At 38.6% G+C, this 19,137-nt stretch overlaps 1 protein-coding gene across 1 annotated transcript; it reads left to right on the forward strand.

Moving 5' to 3' along the window:
* Window positions 1-5,094: 5,094 nt before the first annotated feature.
* On the forward strand, window positions 5,095-9,157 carry LOC117543135 (cytosolic sulfotransferase 3-like). The gene is given in 11 exon segments (XM_034211232.1): window positions 5,095-5,228; window positions 5,864-5,999; window positions 6,104-6,226; window positions 7,619-7,662; window positions 7,664-7,720; window positions 7,861-7,875; window positions 7,877-7,988; window positions 8,086-8,145; window positions 8,148-8,182; window positions 8,273-8,447; window positions 8,549-9,157. Coding segments are annotated over 11 exon segments (891 nt in total). The 5' UTR covers window positions 5,095-5,207; the 3' UTR covers window positions 8,662-9,157.
* Window positions 9,158-19,137: the final 9,980 nt, after the last annotated feature.

Raw genomic sequence — 19,137 nt, forward strand, 5'->3', positions numbered from 1 at the left:
TGGCTCCAACAATTGGCGAATCCTGCTTCAGACTGAGGTTAGGACCGCCCACCTCATTAGCATACGGACACATAAATACATAAATAAATAAATGTATGTCGCGTAAATGTAGAAATAAATGAAAGATATATAATAATAACGTGTGTTCTGTTTTATTTTCGACATTTATTTATTTATACATTGATGTATTTATTTCCATATTTATTTATGCATTTATTCTTTTATTTATTTATTTGTGTATTCATTTCAACATTTATTTATTTCTGTATTTATTTCGTCATTTATTTATTCCTGTATTTATTTATTTATTTACGTATTTATTTATTTATTCCTGTATTTATGTACGTAATTTATTTATTCCTGTATTTCTTCATACATTTATTTATTTATACTTAAGTCATGTTCCGTCCTCCATACCGGTCCTCCAGATGGCCAGTCGGTGCTTGCCGGTGAGCGTGGAAGTGTGGTCTGCCACAAGCGGGCGACAGGAGCGGGGCTGTCAGCATCAGCTTGTAGATGGTATTTTAAACTCGATGCGCTCTGAAACTACGGGGCGGCGGAGGAAAAAAAATACACATGCGTTAATCGCGTTAAAATAATTAGTGGCGTACATTTTTTTTCTTATCGGTTATCGGTATCGGTCTTGAGAAGCAGGAAGTTATCGGTATCGATTTCAAAAAAACAATATCGTGCATCCCTACAATTAAACCTACTAAACAAGTTCCAAATATTGCTTCATAATTAAGCAAACGTAATATTGTATATTTCGAGATTATTGCATGACTAACGACAAGATGTGAAAGTATTATACTTCACTTACACTGTTAGCGGGAGCGCCACTTCCAGAAGCCATGTTGTTGGAGATGAACTCTGAACTTTCACACCCCCAGACTCCGCAAACCGCGTAGATGTTACACTACGTTGGAAACGCATTAGGCACACCCTCGTGGGGGCACACGCATGTGATTGGCTTAAAATTAAGCTGAAGTGTGTGCCTCAAAACGATGCAGAGAAACTAGTCCATGCATTTTACTTCAAGGCTGGATTATTGTAACTCCTTATTCTCAGGGTGTACTAAGAAGTAAGTTAAGTCGCTTCAGCTGATTCAAAATGCTGCAGCTCGTGTACTAACCAGAGTTAGGAAAAGGGACCACATTACTCCTGTTCTGGCTGCCTTACACTGGCTCCCTATAGAACACAGGATATAATTTAAAATTCTTCTTCTCGCTTACAAAGCCCTTAATGGGCAGGCACCATTTTACCTTAAATAACTCATTATACCCTACTGTCCTACTAGGGCAGGGTGGGGAACCTTTTTCCTCTCATGGGCCATTTCAATGTTTACAATATCCTCAGAGGGCCGTACAAATTATTGACCTCTGCTTAAAAAAACTAAAATCACAGCCCATTCATTTCATTCTGTGCAAAGAAAAAGCAACCTCTTAATCCAGATATCTCACCATGACTCGCGTATGCATGCACGTGCACGGTGTGGCATGCATGCACGTGGCATGACCACCAAAACAGAAAGATATGGACACAAGATGTGTACAAATGTATTTAGTTTCCTATCCATGTGAACATGATTTAAGTGGGGGGGGGACCTAACCTCCTCTAGGGGGGTCCGGGGGGCATGCTCCCCCGGGAAGATTTGTTTTTAAATGTTGAAGTTAAAAGCATCAATCTGGTGCACTTTGGGAGCAACATTAGGAGATCTATGGATACATCTCTCAACACCCATATGAAACAGAACTGGAAGCAGATTTATTTTTCTTTATGAATATGACAAATCACTCCCCTTTCCAACTTTTTTTTACTGTCATATAGTATTTTATACCTGTTTACTTTATTCTCTTATTTTTTTATAACTATAATGATCATATAAAGATGTGCCTTTACCTCACTGGTTGTAGAAAAAGCTTCTTATATTCGTTAGGATAGCTAGCTAACCAGATGCTAATAACAACAAAGTTATTGACTGTATGATCAGTATGACAGTCATGAACACTTCACTGGGCTTTCAACTAAAGACACAGACACGCAGAAACTGCGGCATGTATACGGCTCCTTATTGGTACTGCAATTTCTGAAGTGCTCGAGCGGCGTTCTGGTGCTCTCCGTCAGAACTGCACCCCTGTCAGTCGAGACATAAACCACGTGATGACACACTAGGCTCGTGTTGTGTTCAAGGACCCTGACCTTGGCCAGGAAAAACAGGCACTCGCTTGTTTAATTTTTTTGCGGTCTAGATTTCTTACATTTTTTTCTTTTTTGCGTGTGTTTATAAATTACCTCGAGGGCCGTACCAAATTGTCTCGCGGGCCGTATACGGCCCCCCACCCCTGTACTAGGGCATTGCGTTCCAAGAATGCAGGGTTGTTGGTTGTTCCTAGAGTCTCTAAAAGTACAATGGGAGCCAGAGCCTTTTCTTATCAAGCTCCACATTTGTGGAATCAGCTTCCAGTTTGTGTTCGGGCGGCAGACACCCTATCCGGTTTCCTCCGGGGGTCATATTTCTCCCGCATTTCTCCCGATTTCTGACAAAATCAGATTGACTCAGGACTGTTTCCACTCGGACTTTAATATAGCTACACCATTGTTTGGTTTCCATGGTAGCGCGTCTCTTTAGTAGCGTGCGCAACTGAAAGTCTGAGAGGGTGAGGCAGATAGTCACAGAAAACAGAACAAGAATCGACAACTCGACCCTCCGCTCACTCCTTTCCTGTAAAATACAGGTCCAGGCCACACATATGCTCCATCAAGGATGGTGCTACAGGCAGCAAGGCAGTGCACTTACAACTACAATAAGCATGTTAATGTTAATCTAATACAGCTCCGGCGATCCACTAACATTTTCCCTTTAAACTGTGGGTTTTCTCCGGAAGTTTTTCCTTGTACGATGTGAGGGTCTAAGGACAGAGGGTGTCGTATTGTCATACTGATATTCTGTACAAACTGTGAAGTCCACTGAGACAAATGTAACATTTGTGATATTGGGCTATATAAATAAACATTGATTGATTGATAACAACCCTGCCCCTCCAATCAAGATTTCTCTCTCAGCTGGATGTGCTATCTGACAAACTTCTGAAGATTTTTGAGAAGAGAGGAGGACAGATAGGCCAGCGTCTGAACTATATTATGTCAAACATGACTCAAGTAAGAATACATTTTAAGGAAATTATTAGGGGTGTAACGGTACACGTACCGAAATTATTCGGTATGGGCCCTTCGGTTCGGTACACATGTGTACCGAAGTGTACCGAACGAATATAACGTTAAACGTAAACAAATTGAGAACGTGAATAACTTCTTGGAAGTAATCTCAGGTGCTGCGTCGCAGCATTCAGAGTGATTTGCTCACATTGGGTTCAACGCGTCATAGAGCGAGCAAGTCATTTCATTGGACGAGAGGCATTCTATGAGAGCTGGTCAGAGGGATGCGTTCATATGTAGTCAGTAATTTGAGGAACTGTCGAAAATTAATGGCGAACGCAAATAAAGTTGAGCTCGAAAATCCTCCAGCATCATTGAAGTCTCCGGTTTGGGAACATTTTGGTTTCGCAGTTACGAACAAGGATGACGGACAAAGACAGGTGGACCGAACCAAAGCTGTTTGTCGGCATTGTTCAACTAAAATTGGTTACGTGGCTGGCAATACATCAAACTTGCACACTCTTGAAAAGGCATCACCCGAACGTGAATATCACCGGTACCAAAATAAAATGACTGAAGTGCAAACCCAACTCCCGCTAGCATGTAAGCCTCCACCACTCGCAGAGAGTTCAGACCGAGCCAAAGCTATTACAAACGCCAAATATCCTTATGTTGCCATGTTAGCAAAGCGCTACCTGGCTGTATCTGCTACCTCTGTCCCTAGAGAGGGTGTTCTCCACAGCAGGACACATTGTTAGTGCCAGCAGATCTGCTACCTCTGTCCCTAGAGAGGGTGTTCTCCACAGCAGGAGACATTGTTAGTGCCAGCAGATCTGCCCTTTCGGCAAGCAATAGGCGCATTCACACCGCGGTACTTTTCCCACAAAGGTTCATGCGATCTTAGTTCATGAGAACCTTTTTACCCGGCTCTTTTGTGAGAAAAGAGCTATATTTCTGATTGGCTGGGCGGATTACAAACCACGCCCCGCAAAACTCCCAAAAAGTTTTGTTTACTATGAATGAGTTACAAAAATAAGCCTTTCTTTGCCATTTGGCCCAAGAAACCTTTATTTTGGTCGGGAGAATAGTTTCCTTTAAGCTTCCTTGCTGTGTTCTAACACAATAATGTATATGTACATGCATCACAAACATTTTCTATTTCTTTATTTTCAATGTATTTGTTCATTCTCCTGGGGCTGCATGATGGTGGTTGTTAATATTGTTTTATTTTTTGAGAAAAATACATGAATGTTGTTCAAAGAAATGTGTTTGTCTTTATTGACTATTTGTTTTAAAATGTTATGATAAATGCTGTAGATATAAAAGATTAGGATGGATCCTGTAGAAGAATGTACGAAATGCCTCTATTCACATGAAATGTAGATTAAACAGAAAACTATAGCATGTAGTTTAAACAAAACATTCATGTGGCTCTGTACAGAAATATACTGAATATATTAAAAGCCTAAAATGAACATTAAAAAGTCATGTTGGTTAAACATAGGGTAAATTAATATACCTATATTAAAGGAAATATTCACATTAACATAACAATTTCATGTTTCTTTGACATAACATAGTTGTGTCTTTAACATAATGGAATAGTTTTGAGTACACATGTTTTTAATATGTGCAACCAATGTCCATATTAAAATCATGTGAATCCAACAGCCTTTTTTTTCAGTGTATAGGTGGGAACTTATTTAGGGGCAAGACAGGGGGAATGTTAAACTCTTTGAGCCCCCTGGTAATGTATTTATATTTCCAACATTGACAGTGTTTGTTGTGCTTTGAATGGGAAACCTTGCATTTGTGTTTGAGAGTTTAAACACACCCCTGAATCAGGGCGTGGAAGTAAAATCCTTAAAGGATTTAAAAGGTTGACTTTTATCTAGGGGAAAGGGGAGGGGCTAGAAGACCATGTATCTGGGACTCTGCCTCCAATGTAATGCTGTATAGTGTGACAAGAGACAGGAATGCAAAAAGGGAAAGGCTTCATCAGGAGAAGAGAAAGTTTCAGATATAGAGCGGAGTAACCAGCAGCATTCACCATGTCATTAGATCAGTACAAGGTATTTCTTCAAATTCATCTAAAGTCATTTCTCTAAGAGCTATATTGTGGTTTACATTTAAATAAGGTTTATTTTCTTGTTTGACATGTAATGGTGGGAAGAATGACAAATGCATGCAAAGGTTTCATGCATTCATTCACTTTTTAACACAACTTTCTGTGTTCAACAGCACTGGTGGGGTTTTTCTTTTCAAAAACTAGGTTTTAAAGCATCACATATTTTGCGTGAGTAACTATCTTTTAGTAGTAATGTTTTAAAGTCCAAGCAATTGAGAAAATGCTACTTATAATATAGGAAATGTTAAGACTGTTTAAAAAAATGATCAAAAGTGATTGAGAAAAACTGGGTGGAAAGGGCTGCAAGCCCATTTCATATCCGGGACAAAGGCTGCAATAACAACCGAGAAAGTTATGTAACGAGAAGAGAGAGGAAGCAAAGTAAGAAGGAAAAAAATAAGTAGAAGAAAAAAATGTCAGATATGCAGCAGAGTAACCAGCAGCATTTATATCAGAATCTGTCAGCACACTTTCGTAATTTTACGTTTCTCTATTTCTTTCTCTACTGTTTAATTACTATTATAAAATGACCAAATGAACTGTATGTTTTGATTATTTTTCTTACTTTTTTTACACTAGGAGGAATCCCCTCGACCTGAACTGTTTGATTTCCATGGAGTTCCAATGTCCCACTTCTTCACAGACAACTGGGAGAACATCCAAAACTTTCAGGCCAGGCCCGATGATATACTTATTGCAACATACCCCAAAGCAGGTCAGTGCTTGAACAGCCAGATTAAAGGCCTGATAACATGTGTGTGTATAAAGGTAATGAGTGGAGATTGTTTAGTTTACTCTGTCTCTCTGTGTGTATGTCAGGAACCACCTGGGCCTCCTACATTCTGGACCTGCTGTATTTTGGTCAGCAAGAGCGCCAGACATCCGTCCCAATCTATGACAGGGTGCCTTTCTTGGAGATCTTCTTCCCGCCTCATTTTTCAGGTTCAACAGACAATCAAATATACTTACCATTATTAACGAACATGAAAAACTCTAATTTAAAGTTGCATTGTATTTAGTGGCATTTGGTGGTGAAATTGCAGCGTGCAAACAACTCAACATCCCTTCACTGACTATAGGCTGACGCCACACATAAAGATTATAAAAAGCCAATGCTTTATAGACCAGCTCTAAGAGATTCAGAAGAAAAGTTATATTTTGTGTGTTCTTGAACTCCTTTGTTGACTTTTTAAACGTTATCATTGTATGTGCAATAGGGGTGTAACGGTATCCGTATTCGTCCCGTACCGTCACGGTTCGGACGTCACGGTTCGGCACACGCAGTCACACGACGAATACGCCTTTTTTTACGAGTGGGAAAAAAGTCTGTCATTCAGGGCAGTATCCACTACACTATTTATAATCCAGGGGGCGGTATTGCGCCTAAAAGCTGTTTGCCAGCCGCCCTTAAACAACAAATGAAGAACAAGAAGAAACACAACAACAAAACGAACAAAATACAAGAAGAATAAAAGTTAGTATGGCGATTTCAGATAACACACAGGAGCTAGAACCCACCTGCTTCTTTTAAATCAGCTGTGTGGGAACATTTCGGGTTCCCTGTGGACTACAATAACGATGGAGTGCGCGAGTGGTGGATCGGACGAGGACGGTGTGTCGCCGTTGTTCTACAGTGGTGCGCTATGCTAATGGTAACACACGCCAAACATGCTAAATCATATCAGAAGGCATCAGCCAGATTTGCCAATCACCGGAGCCCGGCAAAAGACAGCAGCAGTTCAACAGCTGATCCCCGCTGTCTTTAAGAAGACAATAGACATGAAAGCCGAGAGACCAAAATAAATAACGGAAGCTTTTGGCATATGTTTTTCAACGACTATGCGCTCTTGAAACACGTTCTTATTATTTAGGATGTAATATTTTCAAGACATTCTTTTTAGTTTTACAGCTTGATGAAAACTTTTTGTTTGACATCAGCCATTATAGATAATATGGCCATCTGAGTGTGTGTGGTTTGTTTTTAACTGTTTAATACAGTTAATTATTCAAAATGTTAGAATTCTTTATTTTTAAACTGAAACTTGCACAACTGTTCAAACATAAATAACAACAAACCTGGAATTATGCATTTGGGACTTTTTTTTACTTTTTCTTGTTGTACCGAACCGTACCGAAACCGTGACCCCCGAACCGAGGTACGAACCGAACCGTGACTTCTGTGAACCGTTACACCCCTAATGTGCAAGGTTCAAATGCTTTTTATTAGTGTCACAAGACACAGAATGTCCCTCACTGTAGCAATCGAGTAACCATTCATTACTTAACAGAAGTTACAGCATCAGGGCTGGGTTCACTTCATCTTTCTTCATACAGGAAAAGATCAGGCGGACAACCTCCCCACATCTCCTCGACTCATCAAAAACTCACTTTCCGGTCCAGTTTGTGCCTAAATCCTTTTGGGAACAAAACTGCAGGGTCAGTAGTTTGTGTATTTATTTATTTTTGCAACAAAGAGAAGCAGTAGAACAACAACAAACAACAACAGAACATCTAAAAGTATATTATGCCTCATCTATTATCGGTCTTATGATCTTTACGTTTTCATGATTCTTCAGATGGTCTACGTTGCCCCGCAATGCCAAAGACAACATGGTGTCTTATTTTCACTTTGACCGCATGAACCTAGCTCAGCCAGAGCCTGGAGATTGGAGCAACTTCTTCCAGAGATTCATGGAGGGAAAGAGTATGTATGAAATACAATAATAATAATAATGGATCAAATGCAAAGAGTTCTACTGAAAGATACTGACATATTTGTATGTGCCCTTCTGTGGGATCAGTGGTGTTTGGATCGTGGTACGACCATGTGAACGACTGGTGGAAAAAGAAAGAGAGTTATCCAAAATCCATTACATGTTCTATGAAGACATGATTGAGGTAATGTAGTTGTTATTAGGTGTTGCTAATCAGCCTACCTTTCTTCTCTAGCATAACAATGAGACGGTGAACTGACCACTGTGTTTACAGGATACTGGACGGGAAATAGACAAACTCTGCAGCTTTCTTGGTTTGTCTCCTTCTGCAGAGGACACGATGAAGGTTACAGGGGGGGTGCAGTTTGACAATATGAAAAAGGACGACATGGCAAACTATTCTACGAACCCAGTTATGGATTTCAAGATTTCTCCTTTCATGAGAAAAGGTGAATTGATTAATAAATACCGACAAGTATGTGATGAGAAAAAACGAATCACATCTCCACTTTGAGCTAAACCACCTGATTTATTCTCCGTGGTTCTGCAGGGAAAGTTGGTGACTGGAAGAACCATTTCACTGTGGCCCAGAGTGAACAATTTGATGAAGACTACAAGAAAAAGATGAAGGATGCAACACTTCAGTTCCGCACTAAAGTTTGAACAGAACTGGACGGGCTGTGTATTTTTGGGGATCAATGACTGACTGGCATATGTCTTCTCTGTGAGACAATCAAAATATATGTACTCTTATAGTAGAACCGTATAATCGATGATTATTATACACAAGGCTTTACAAATCTCCAGGTTTAGCCTCACATACAATATTATTGCACATGTTAAAGAAAGTAATACTCAACCTAGTATGGAAGTTATTGTTCTCATCAGCCATCTGTCCTTTCTACAGAAGTGGGATAACTGTATTGCTTTGTATATGATATGTGTATATTTGTAATGAAACAGCAGCTCATTCATGTGGTTCATTTAAGTTTTCGTTTCTTCCGAGACGTTGAATAACTAAAAATGATCAATGATACGACAAATGATATTCTGATCTTGTTATTTTTGTTTAGTCATCGTGCTCCAACGGCTGCTGTTTGACTGATTGACATTTATTATAAATTGATTATTAAAATTGTGATTGTTACATGTGACAGTTTTCTTCAGACAATTCTAGATTTATTTTTGTATTATTTGAACATTTATGTGACCTGCATTGACAATACAACAATGGTCCCTTATTTTCAAGATGAATGCATGACAAGCAGCTATCTCCAGTTAATAATGGATTTTGAGGAATTGAAATGAAGTGATACACAGATTTACACATCTACAATGCTTTCCTTCATTACTTTGGTTTCTGGTACAACCATCTTAACGGCTGTTGAAAGTTTGTAGTTTGAGAGTGGGAACAACCTACAGTTGTCAAATTACTAAAGTGATTTTCCAAAACAGTGCTGTAGGTGGTATAGTGCACATTTTATATGTAGAGAGCATCCTGACTGGCTGCATCACGGCCATAAAAACAAGATTTTAACTTCTTCTTTTTATCTAGTTTACAAATTTAGAAAAAAACGTTTTATATGTCCACTCAGGTGGACAGTATGCGTTAAAGTTTGAATTAAAGACATGTACATTTGGAAACAATTATAAATAAAGATGTGCAAACTTAAAATTACATTATAATAACATAAGTATATTGATTTATGGCCCAAAAAGATATTGCAAATGAAGTATTTTCAAGAACAACAGTAGCAGTAACAGTATGAATTGTAGTTGAAATATATATTCAGTGATGCATGACGTCCACTTTAGTGGACAGGTGATTAATCAGAAATTTCCTGCAAACATAAAATCAATACTTTGACAATTTATAATTATATGATTTCTTAGTTGTTACTTATGATATCACCACATTGTTATACCTGCACGGGGCGCTTTCCATAAAAGGATTGGCAAGATATCGACGAGTGATTCGGTCCATCCAGCGCCATATAGATAGAAATTCTATTTCTATTCTATATTCTATTGGCTCTGGGTCCATCTGACTTTCTGTCGTCCATCTTGGTTTAGAGAAATGTATCATGCACTTACACTGACTTTCCAATGAGTAGCAGTGTATGGCATGATGCAATAGGGTGGCTATGTAGTGGCTGATGGTGCAACCGTGCCATCAAAACCCATGCATATACAAGTAAACACCTTTTGAAAAGCTGTCCACTGTAGTAGCCTCTATGATCCAATGATCCATAGTCACAAAGTGCTTGACAAAGCATTAAACATTATACGAATGAAGAAGTGATAAAAACACAATACATTAATACCGGTGTGACCAGATCAGGCAGACTGCTTGGGGCCCCACACAGCGGAAGGAGGTGGGTGTGATATATACATCATATACATCTTCCCAGGTGATTATTGCACAACTAAAATTCGTTATTGTTGATACATTCTCAGTAGGGTGAGAAGGCCTACACTCTTTTAAAATGGAGAACTCGGAAAAAGGGTTTTAATTTTAGTTTGAGTAATGATTATCAGCAATTATCAGTATTTTACCAGCAATGTCATTGTTGTTTGTGACTGGGTTCATTATATTATTCGATTAAAACGCTAGAAATTTCACCAGCAATCTAGAGATTTTATTTTACAGGAGTGAGGAAAAAAACAATGTTGTTAGTCACAAATAAGGAACAAATGCACATTTCTGCAGTCCATATTGTTGTTTTCAGTGGTATCTACATTTACTCAATCGCTGTTCCTGTAAGTACTACGCTTTTGCTTTATTTGATTAATGTTAATTAAGCAACCCATTAATCAACTGAAATAAGCCACTTCTTTACTGAAAGTGAGGCTTACACGTTAATTCTTCGCTAACTATGATTCAATTATATAATGTACATTATTGTATATTTTTTTCATTCTGCATAATGAACGCTTCTGCCTTTTGTAGTTTTAGTACATTTTGATGCTAAGACTGTTGTACTTTTACCATATAACATTTTCAATTCTCACTTTACTTTTCACAGTATAATTACACTAATGTTACTTAATTAGAATATCTTCTTTTACCACTGCATTTCTTTCTGCTTACAATTAAATACAATAACCTGAAAACAAACTTTATTCTTCAATTCCTTTATGTCACTTTAAGTTGTAACCGTTTTAGTCTTACATCTTATGAATATGTATTATATGTGCATTGTTTGTTTAATGTTGAGCCCTGTAAAGGAGCATTTATATTACGTATCTTATGATAAATGGCATTGCACTGGCTGCTCATTGTTATTGGAAATACTAGTTCCAATTTGATACTTTATTATCTGGACTGGATGTAAGTGTTTCAGTATGTGTATCAATCCTTAAAGCACGGATGCTATTCAACCTCTACCACCTCTTCACCTGTTGATATAAATGCCTGGTCCTCATGCCACTTCCCTGCCAGATAATTCCTTTGTGTTCGACCCTCCGGTGTGTCTCGCTGATCTCCTCGTCCCTGTGATATTTTTGCTTGGATTTTTGCCTCCTGTCCCTGACGTCTCCGTGCCAGCCAGATTCCTGCCTCCACTGCTGTTTTTCTGTGCCTCTGAATAAACTTTTTGTTTTTGATAGGGCTGTCAAACGATTACAATTTTTAATCAGATTAATCACAGCTTAAAAATTAATTAATCATGATTAATCACCATTCGAACTATGTCCAACATATTCCATTTATTTATGCATATTGTTGTGGGAATGGAAAGATAAATGAAAGAAGGCGGATATATCCAGTTAACATACAGTATCTATGTTTATTATAACATTTTCTGCGTGTCAAAATGAAAGACACCCCACACACCTATCAATCATCAAACCGTGGGGTCTTAATTCATTACGTGTTGATTTCTATCAACGGGGGAGTACTTCAGGAAAGTCGACGGGGGTGGGTGGGGCTAGTGGAGTACTTCGTGACCACAGAGTGTGAACGTTGTGATCAGCTGTTGTTAGCGCAGTTCTCCAGTGAAGGGGGGCGGAGTCTCCCTCCGTAGCCGGTTGGCGTAGTTTTGGCACAATTCCGTTGTACAGACCGACGTTAACAGCAGCCCTGTCTGTGCACACGGAGACCGACTCTGTCGTCCGGTGGATCTAACCGCCTTCTGGAAAAGCTTCACAAGTACGTCGGTACGCAAATGCGCTTTGTGACACAAGTGACGGTACGCATTTCAGAGAGATTACGCACATAACCTGCGTACCAGTTATGTGCACCCCTGTACTACAGCAAAAGTATTCTCCGTCGGGACTTCCTGCAACAACACCACGCCGTTATCAAAAGATGTTCTATTGAGAAGACGATTATGGAAGCAAACAAGAGACAGAAGTATTTGAATTTAAATTAGACACCGAATTTATAGCATTGAAAATAATTACTTTGAAAATTATGAATCTGATTTGTTTTGCTCCGAAGTTATCTATGTGAAATACAAATGTAAAAATTCAAGTTAAAACAATTTGAATGTTCAAATTCAGATCCCAATATTTCGGTGTTTAAAATTCGATGTAAAAAAATTCGGGTGTGTAAAATTCGACGTCAAAATTGCGATGCAGCCTCATCCGAGCTACTCAGACAGGATAAGCAATCGAGCCCTAATGCAATCAAACCGACTTCTGGCCGATCAGAGCCAAGCGGCAAAACCCCGGGACAGTGCGGTGAAGCCCAATGCTGCAAACTGTAGGCGATGGATGCAGATGGGAGCAATTCCCGTAGACCCTTTGTTAAAATGTCCAACTTAAAAAATGAACAATGTTTCTAGCCTGGATCTACAAAAACATATTCTGTATATAGTTAGATTCCCCCTTCATGACAACGTGACTGCTGCTCCTAGCTCCTCTCTGCTAGCTCCGTGAGCTCCGTGATACTACAGCGGCTCAGCTCATGAGGAGAACACTACTTGAACTCGGCCGTGTTTGTTGTGTTGGCTCCTGGTGGACTATTCGTCATGCAAATATAGGATTTATCTGCGGTTGAAACAGACCGTCCATGAATGCAGTTTCTTCGGTAAGTGAAGCCTGCGTACTTTATGTTATGTTACTGGTGTTTTTATTAAGCTAACGTTAATGAATGTTTAGGAGTTGGGGTAGCATTTGAGCAATCGTAGCTCCATCTGTGCTAACGATGCTATGCGTAGCATCCAAGAGTGTAAAACATTAAGTGGGATGCTACTGTATACCAAAAGGCTTCTGTGCGAGGTTGCTAAAATAAGGTCATCCTTGTACGTTAGATAGTTAGTTTGCTATTTAGGTTACTGTATGCATTGTTAAGGTTCATTTAAATTCGCTATGCTCTACTATAGCATAAAATAGACTAGCTAACGTCAACGTATTGTTGAAGAGAGGCTTAGTGTATATTAAATCAACCTCACAATGAAATATGTGTATCTTTAAAATATGAACGTCACATTTCAAGATAATAACGCCCCTTAGATATTGTAATATGGTTTGTTGAACTGGAGTTATGTATTGCAGGCTAACCGCCTATCCGAACGAACGACCCAAACAGTGTTGTTTTTAATATTATTACCAATGCCTCTTTTAATTGTATTATCATCACACTTGAGAAACAGCCTCATCGTGGCTGTACAACGGAACATGCAACTTAATGCCTGCATTTAAGGACGATGAATAGCGTAGTCAATGCTTTAGTGACAGGAAATGATTTGTTTAAATATGATATATAAACGTTATCTGTGACTTCAGTGGAAATTAAGCTTATCCATTGCATTGCATTTGTTCAATAGGTTTGTGGTCTTACCCTCACGTGTGTGATACATATGAATATGGCATATGAAAACAAATTAATTTGACTGACTCATGAAAAACCTCATCCAAAGTAACAGTAAAATAAAAAGGACCTACACAATAATACTCAAACTGATACAGTATAAGGACTGTGATATCCAGCCATTTCTTAAGTATAACAATAAGATTATGACCTGTTTTAAAAGAAGATAAAAGTTGTTTGCATGGAAAGAAGTCTGTAACCCATGCATGTAACTTTACATCTGTTGTTCAAAGTGTCCTCAAGGTGATCCAGACAGGCTGGACCAGAGGAGGAGAGACATATCTGGACTCCTAGCAGCAGAGAACTTCAGCACGGATTCCAAGGTACACCTTTTTCATACTTTACAAAGAATGCATAAAGTAATGACTCCAATACACTGATATACATGCCATTAAACATGGCTGAATACTAGATCCCCTACACATCAGTGATGTTGAGTGGAATTTATTAGCAAAGGTTACATTTACATTTTACAAGCAACATCACATAGTGAGAGCTGCGACCCTTTGTCTTTCAGTGAGACACAGAGCAAGCTTCTACAGTTGCACTAAGTTTGATAACAGTTAAATTATTTTAATAATACATTTATTTCAATGTTGATGAATTTAGAACGGTTTATTCATAACCTGATTATCTTTGTAGTACACATTCAAATAATAAAAAAAAATCATTATATTTATAGCCCCTGAAGAAACAAACACACCTCTTTCTTAAATAACACACTTGCTCTGCAATAATATGTTTTTTGATATTTCTGTTAGGAAAGGACTGCCTGAGAGACAGGACTGCTTCACCATGTTCTCTTTCTCTGAGGGTCCAGAAGAACATCCAAGAGGGAAAGGAGAAGCTGATGTGATGAGATTAAGAGGCAGTACAGGACATTAAGAGACAGAGAATAGTTTTGTAGTCCAACAGGAACTTCATTTGTGTGTTGTTTTGTGTTTTACGTTGCACCTCAGAAACAGTGTGATTGTCAGGCCTATAAAGTTTGGCAAAAAAAAAAAGTCAGCTGATCAAATGCATTTGCCTCACTTTATGAGCTTCACATCACTTGTGCCTTGTACCGCGGAGTTTGGAACGTCATAAATAAATGGTACCAATCTTCAGTCAGATGTGAATGTGTAATCTAACATTTTCAGTAAGAATAACGGACAAAAGGAGTGCAAATACAATTTATTGAAATGTGAACTAAAAGTTATCAAGCATGAACCATCACCATTTTTTTTTCAAAATAAAAACGAAATAATATACATAAGTTACACTAAATGTTAATCTGTTAATTGACAGGCTAGGCCTGTGCAGGTGGTAACAGCTATGCCCAGCATGGGCTAAGTTCTGTAGGTGCAGGTCCTCCTCCATCAGGCCTGGTCCTCCTCCCTCAGACCCTCAGCCCTCTCCGGCCAAACCAACAGACAGGACGTTCATAAAGCTGAGGTTTCCCCCAAAGTCTCTAATCATCCATCCTGTGAATATGAGAGGGGAACAAAATTGTGTAATAGTCTTTGAGTTTCATGCAAAGCTATATAAAAGTCCCATGTATTATTATTATTATTATTATTAGATGCTTTGGACAATAATAAATATAAAGTTAACTGTTGAGTTGATCAGTTTTTTAGATTGAAAGGGTTTAATAATACAAACAAAAGGAGAGGCACCGTAAAATAAAGATTGGTTTTTCAATAAATTGTGTTGATTTTGTCTTTTGAATTCTTTGTCTAAAGTCAAGTAGCTAGAACTGTTACTTATAGTTTGAATGATAGTCTGGTTATAATGTTTGGAGGAGGCATCACAGGTAAGAGCACCATTTGTTGTGTTCCATCCACAACAGATTGATGTGTGTGTATTTATTTATTTACTATTTCTTGAATCATTACTGTCAGTCCAAAACAAGAGATTTTGTTTTAGTAACATTTGAAAAAAAAAAAAAAAAACATTATCTCTTTTCCACTACACTATCTTGAATACTTTAGTTTTTACGTCACTACATTTATCTAACAGCTTTAACATTGTAAAGGTGTCACTTCGGACTCTGGGTAATTATGACAGCATGTCCTACTCAGAGCTCTAGGGCTCTGGTCCTACTATTTTGAGACTTTGAACAAACCAGACCTTCATCTATTAACCTCTTAATGTAGAAAATAGTCAGCACATTAAACCATTATGAAAGTAATAATTAGTTAGCTCATTGTTCAAAATGAGCTCAAACTACAACAGTTAAGTCAACTCGTGCATCGGTAATAACAATAAATCAAATGATATAATATAATAGTATAACTTGTGTCTACTTTAAATACTTTAACAACACTTTCCTAATTATACTAGCATACTTTTACTAAAGTAACATGTTTAAATGCAGGGCTTTTGTAAGAGAGTATTTCGTATAGTGTAGCATGGTCTACTTGACCTATCTAACCGAAGTGATCGTTACGTTACTTTGCAAACCGTCACCCCCCCTCACACACACAAAAGGACACGGTAACGTGATTCACTTCAATTAATGATAACTACGGAGCTTGCAAACAACAAGGCTACTTCACTCATTTAGCTAGCTAATGTAAGATACAAATGCTGTCGAGCCCTCACTGCTTGTAAAATAAAGAGCACAAACTGACAACTTACCCGAGCGGCGAGCCCCGCTGTTCTCCGTCATTTTTCTCCCGGGTTGTTGTGATCACATGACTGACAAAGCCGTGCTCTGATAGGCCAAGTCAGTTTGATTGCATTAGGGCTCGATTGCTTATCCTGTCTGAGTAGCCCGGATGATGCTGCACCGCAATTTTTGACATCGAATTTTATACACCGAATTTTTTCACATCGAATTTTTTTGACGTCGAATTTTTGGGATCTGAATTTGAACATTCGAATTTTTTTCACTTGAATTTTTACATTTTTATTTCACATAGGTAAATTCGGAGCAACAACATTCAGATACATGATTTTCAAAGTAATTATTTTCAATGCTATAAATTCGGTGTCTAATAAAATTCAAATACTTCTGTCTCTTGTTTGCTTCCATAGGAGATCACTACGTGACAAAAGTTTTCAAAACCGTGGCTACTGAAATCAATCTTACTAACTGCTGTCTGTGCAATTTACTCCGCGCGAGTTGGCAGACTTTATTTTGCTTCCTTTAACATCATTTTTCATGGTGGGGCTAAGCCATTTCTTGGTATGGGTGTAGCCTACCCCAGCCCAGAGCCGTATAATAGAATATATAGAATATATATATATAGAATATAATTCTATTATACGGCTCTGCCCCAGCCATACCCTGGCGCTGCCACTGGTGGCACGTATGGGGCGGGCCAGAGCCCTAGAGAGATAAGAGTTACGACACTCTTTGATGTCGCCGCCAGCCGGTCACGTGGTTTATGTATGCAGGGATAGTTCAAAACGCACTTCCGTTGCAATGCTTCTCTATGGCAAAGACAGCACAAACATGGTCAAAATAGTCATAGATTAAACCAACGCTGTTATTTTTTAAAGATTGCTTTCATATTTACATGATGTGGTTACACTTTGTATGGATTGGCACTATTTATAAGTTTCGTTATTTAACGATATTTTGAGGGGAAAGTGTGGTAGCACAAGCAGGCTATGTTGCTGTCACTGCCAGGGCAGTCACGTCCGTAGTACAGTTGCGCTGCGCTGTCATGTTCTTCTATTTTTATATAAAAAAAATACACACACCCAAGTACTTTTCAGCTGTAATTGCATTATTGCATACTTTTTATTGACAGTTTTGCATTTGGAGAGGCAGGGTGACAACGGAAAGCTTGGTAGCCTATTACTTAGATACGTTTTACATTTTTGGAGGGAAACGCTTGTGTTCATGTTAGCATGGGTAGCATGATCATGTTAAGACTATGAATATCATTTTACCACAACAGTGGATGAACAATTGATATATGTGTTTGAACAAGAACAACAGGAAGAACAAAGTAAAAGGGACGAACAAATGTGTGAACAAGTATTAAGAACAGTGTATGGAAACAGTTATGTGTGTTAGAACAACACTAAGTAAAATGAATGAGAAGGAGAACAAAGAGGGTTAGGGTTCAACAGAAAAAGATTAATTCAGCCAAAAAACACAATTTTGATTAATCTAAAGTGTAAAACAATCTTCAACACAGACCAAATTAGTGCCCTTGGACAACAAAAACATATGGTGGGGCAAAGAAACGATCAATTAAATTGAGAGAGTGGGAGACTAAAAATGATTACTATGATAAATATTCAAACTATTTACAAAACTATTTACAGAAGCTCCTGTTGAACCAGCAACAAAAACAGGTTTGTCAACAATAACGAGGCCACTTTGCCAGGGGGAGGTGATCCAGCGACGAGACAATAAAGCAATTAATATTAGGTTCTGTTGAGACACTACAGAATATAAAAACCTTCCAAGCCATGACCTCTGCCTGAAATCAGGACCACTCAGAGGAGAATGCAGCACATCAAACTGGAGTCAGGAGTGTGAATAACACATTTTGGCCAAAACAAATTGTTGCTTACCAATACAGTGACTGAACAATGGACACCAAAAAGTGAAAAACAGAAGCATAATTGTGCGAACAACAATTTGGGGGGGGGCATTTTACAAATATTTACAAACAACTATTTACAAAAAAGCAACTATTTATAAAAAAGCAATACTATTTACAAAAAAGGGTTAGGGTAAGCAACTATTTACAAAAAAGCAATACTATTTACAAAAAAGGCAATACAGAACTCTCTGGCATCCTAACCATTTTGAAAAAAACAAAAAGGTTCCTTTGTGAAAGGGACATCCTCTTCATCTGTTTCCTGGGCCCTAAAAAGCAGAGCAAGAATAGGAACAGTGGTGAATAAGGGGAGAGAATACAGTTGGGAGCAGACTGAACAGAGGACATAGCAATATTCATGTTAAAATGTTTGCACAATAAATATTATGGCACTTTCGTTTATATTGCATTTTAATAGATCAGTTGTCATACCATGGTTGGATGTGCAGCATTTGGATGCTCTAATCGATCCGAGAAGGGGTTCCGGATGTATGGCTCCCCTAAGGACATACATCAGGCTGAGGTTAAGGATTGCATCAAAGTGCATCAGGGCTGAGAGGAAGGATAAACATAAAGGGTATCTTGGCAGCAAGAGTCAGAGTAAGAAGGCAAAGAAGACCCAACAGACCTCTGCACCGAATGTCATAACATCCTAGGCCACTGCCAAACACCTTACTCGTTGCCATCGATGTACTTGGCATCTCCATTCCCGGTCCACAGTCAGCAGCCTCCAGCCTCCTCTTCTTTCAGCAGTCATCACCTGCAGCCGTTGCCAGCACC

This window comes from Gymnodraco acuticeps, unplaced genomic scaffold, assembly GCF_902827175.1.
Source record: "Gymnodraco acuticeps unplaced genomic scaffold, fGymAcu1.1, whole genome shotgun sequence".
NCBI classification, from domain to species: Eukaryota; Metazoa; Chordata; class Actinopteri; order Perciformes; family Bathydraconidae; genus Gymnodraco; species Gymnodraco acuticeps.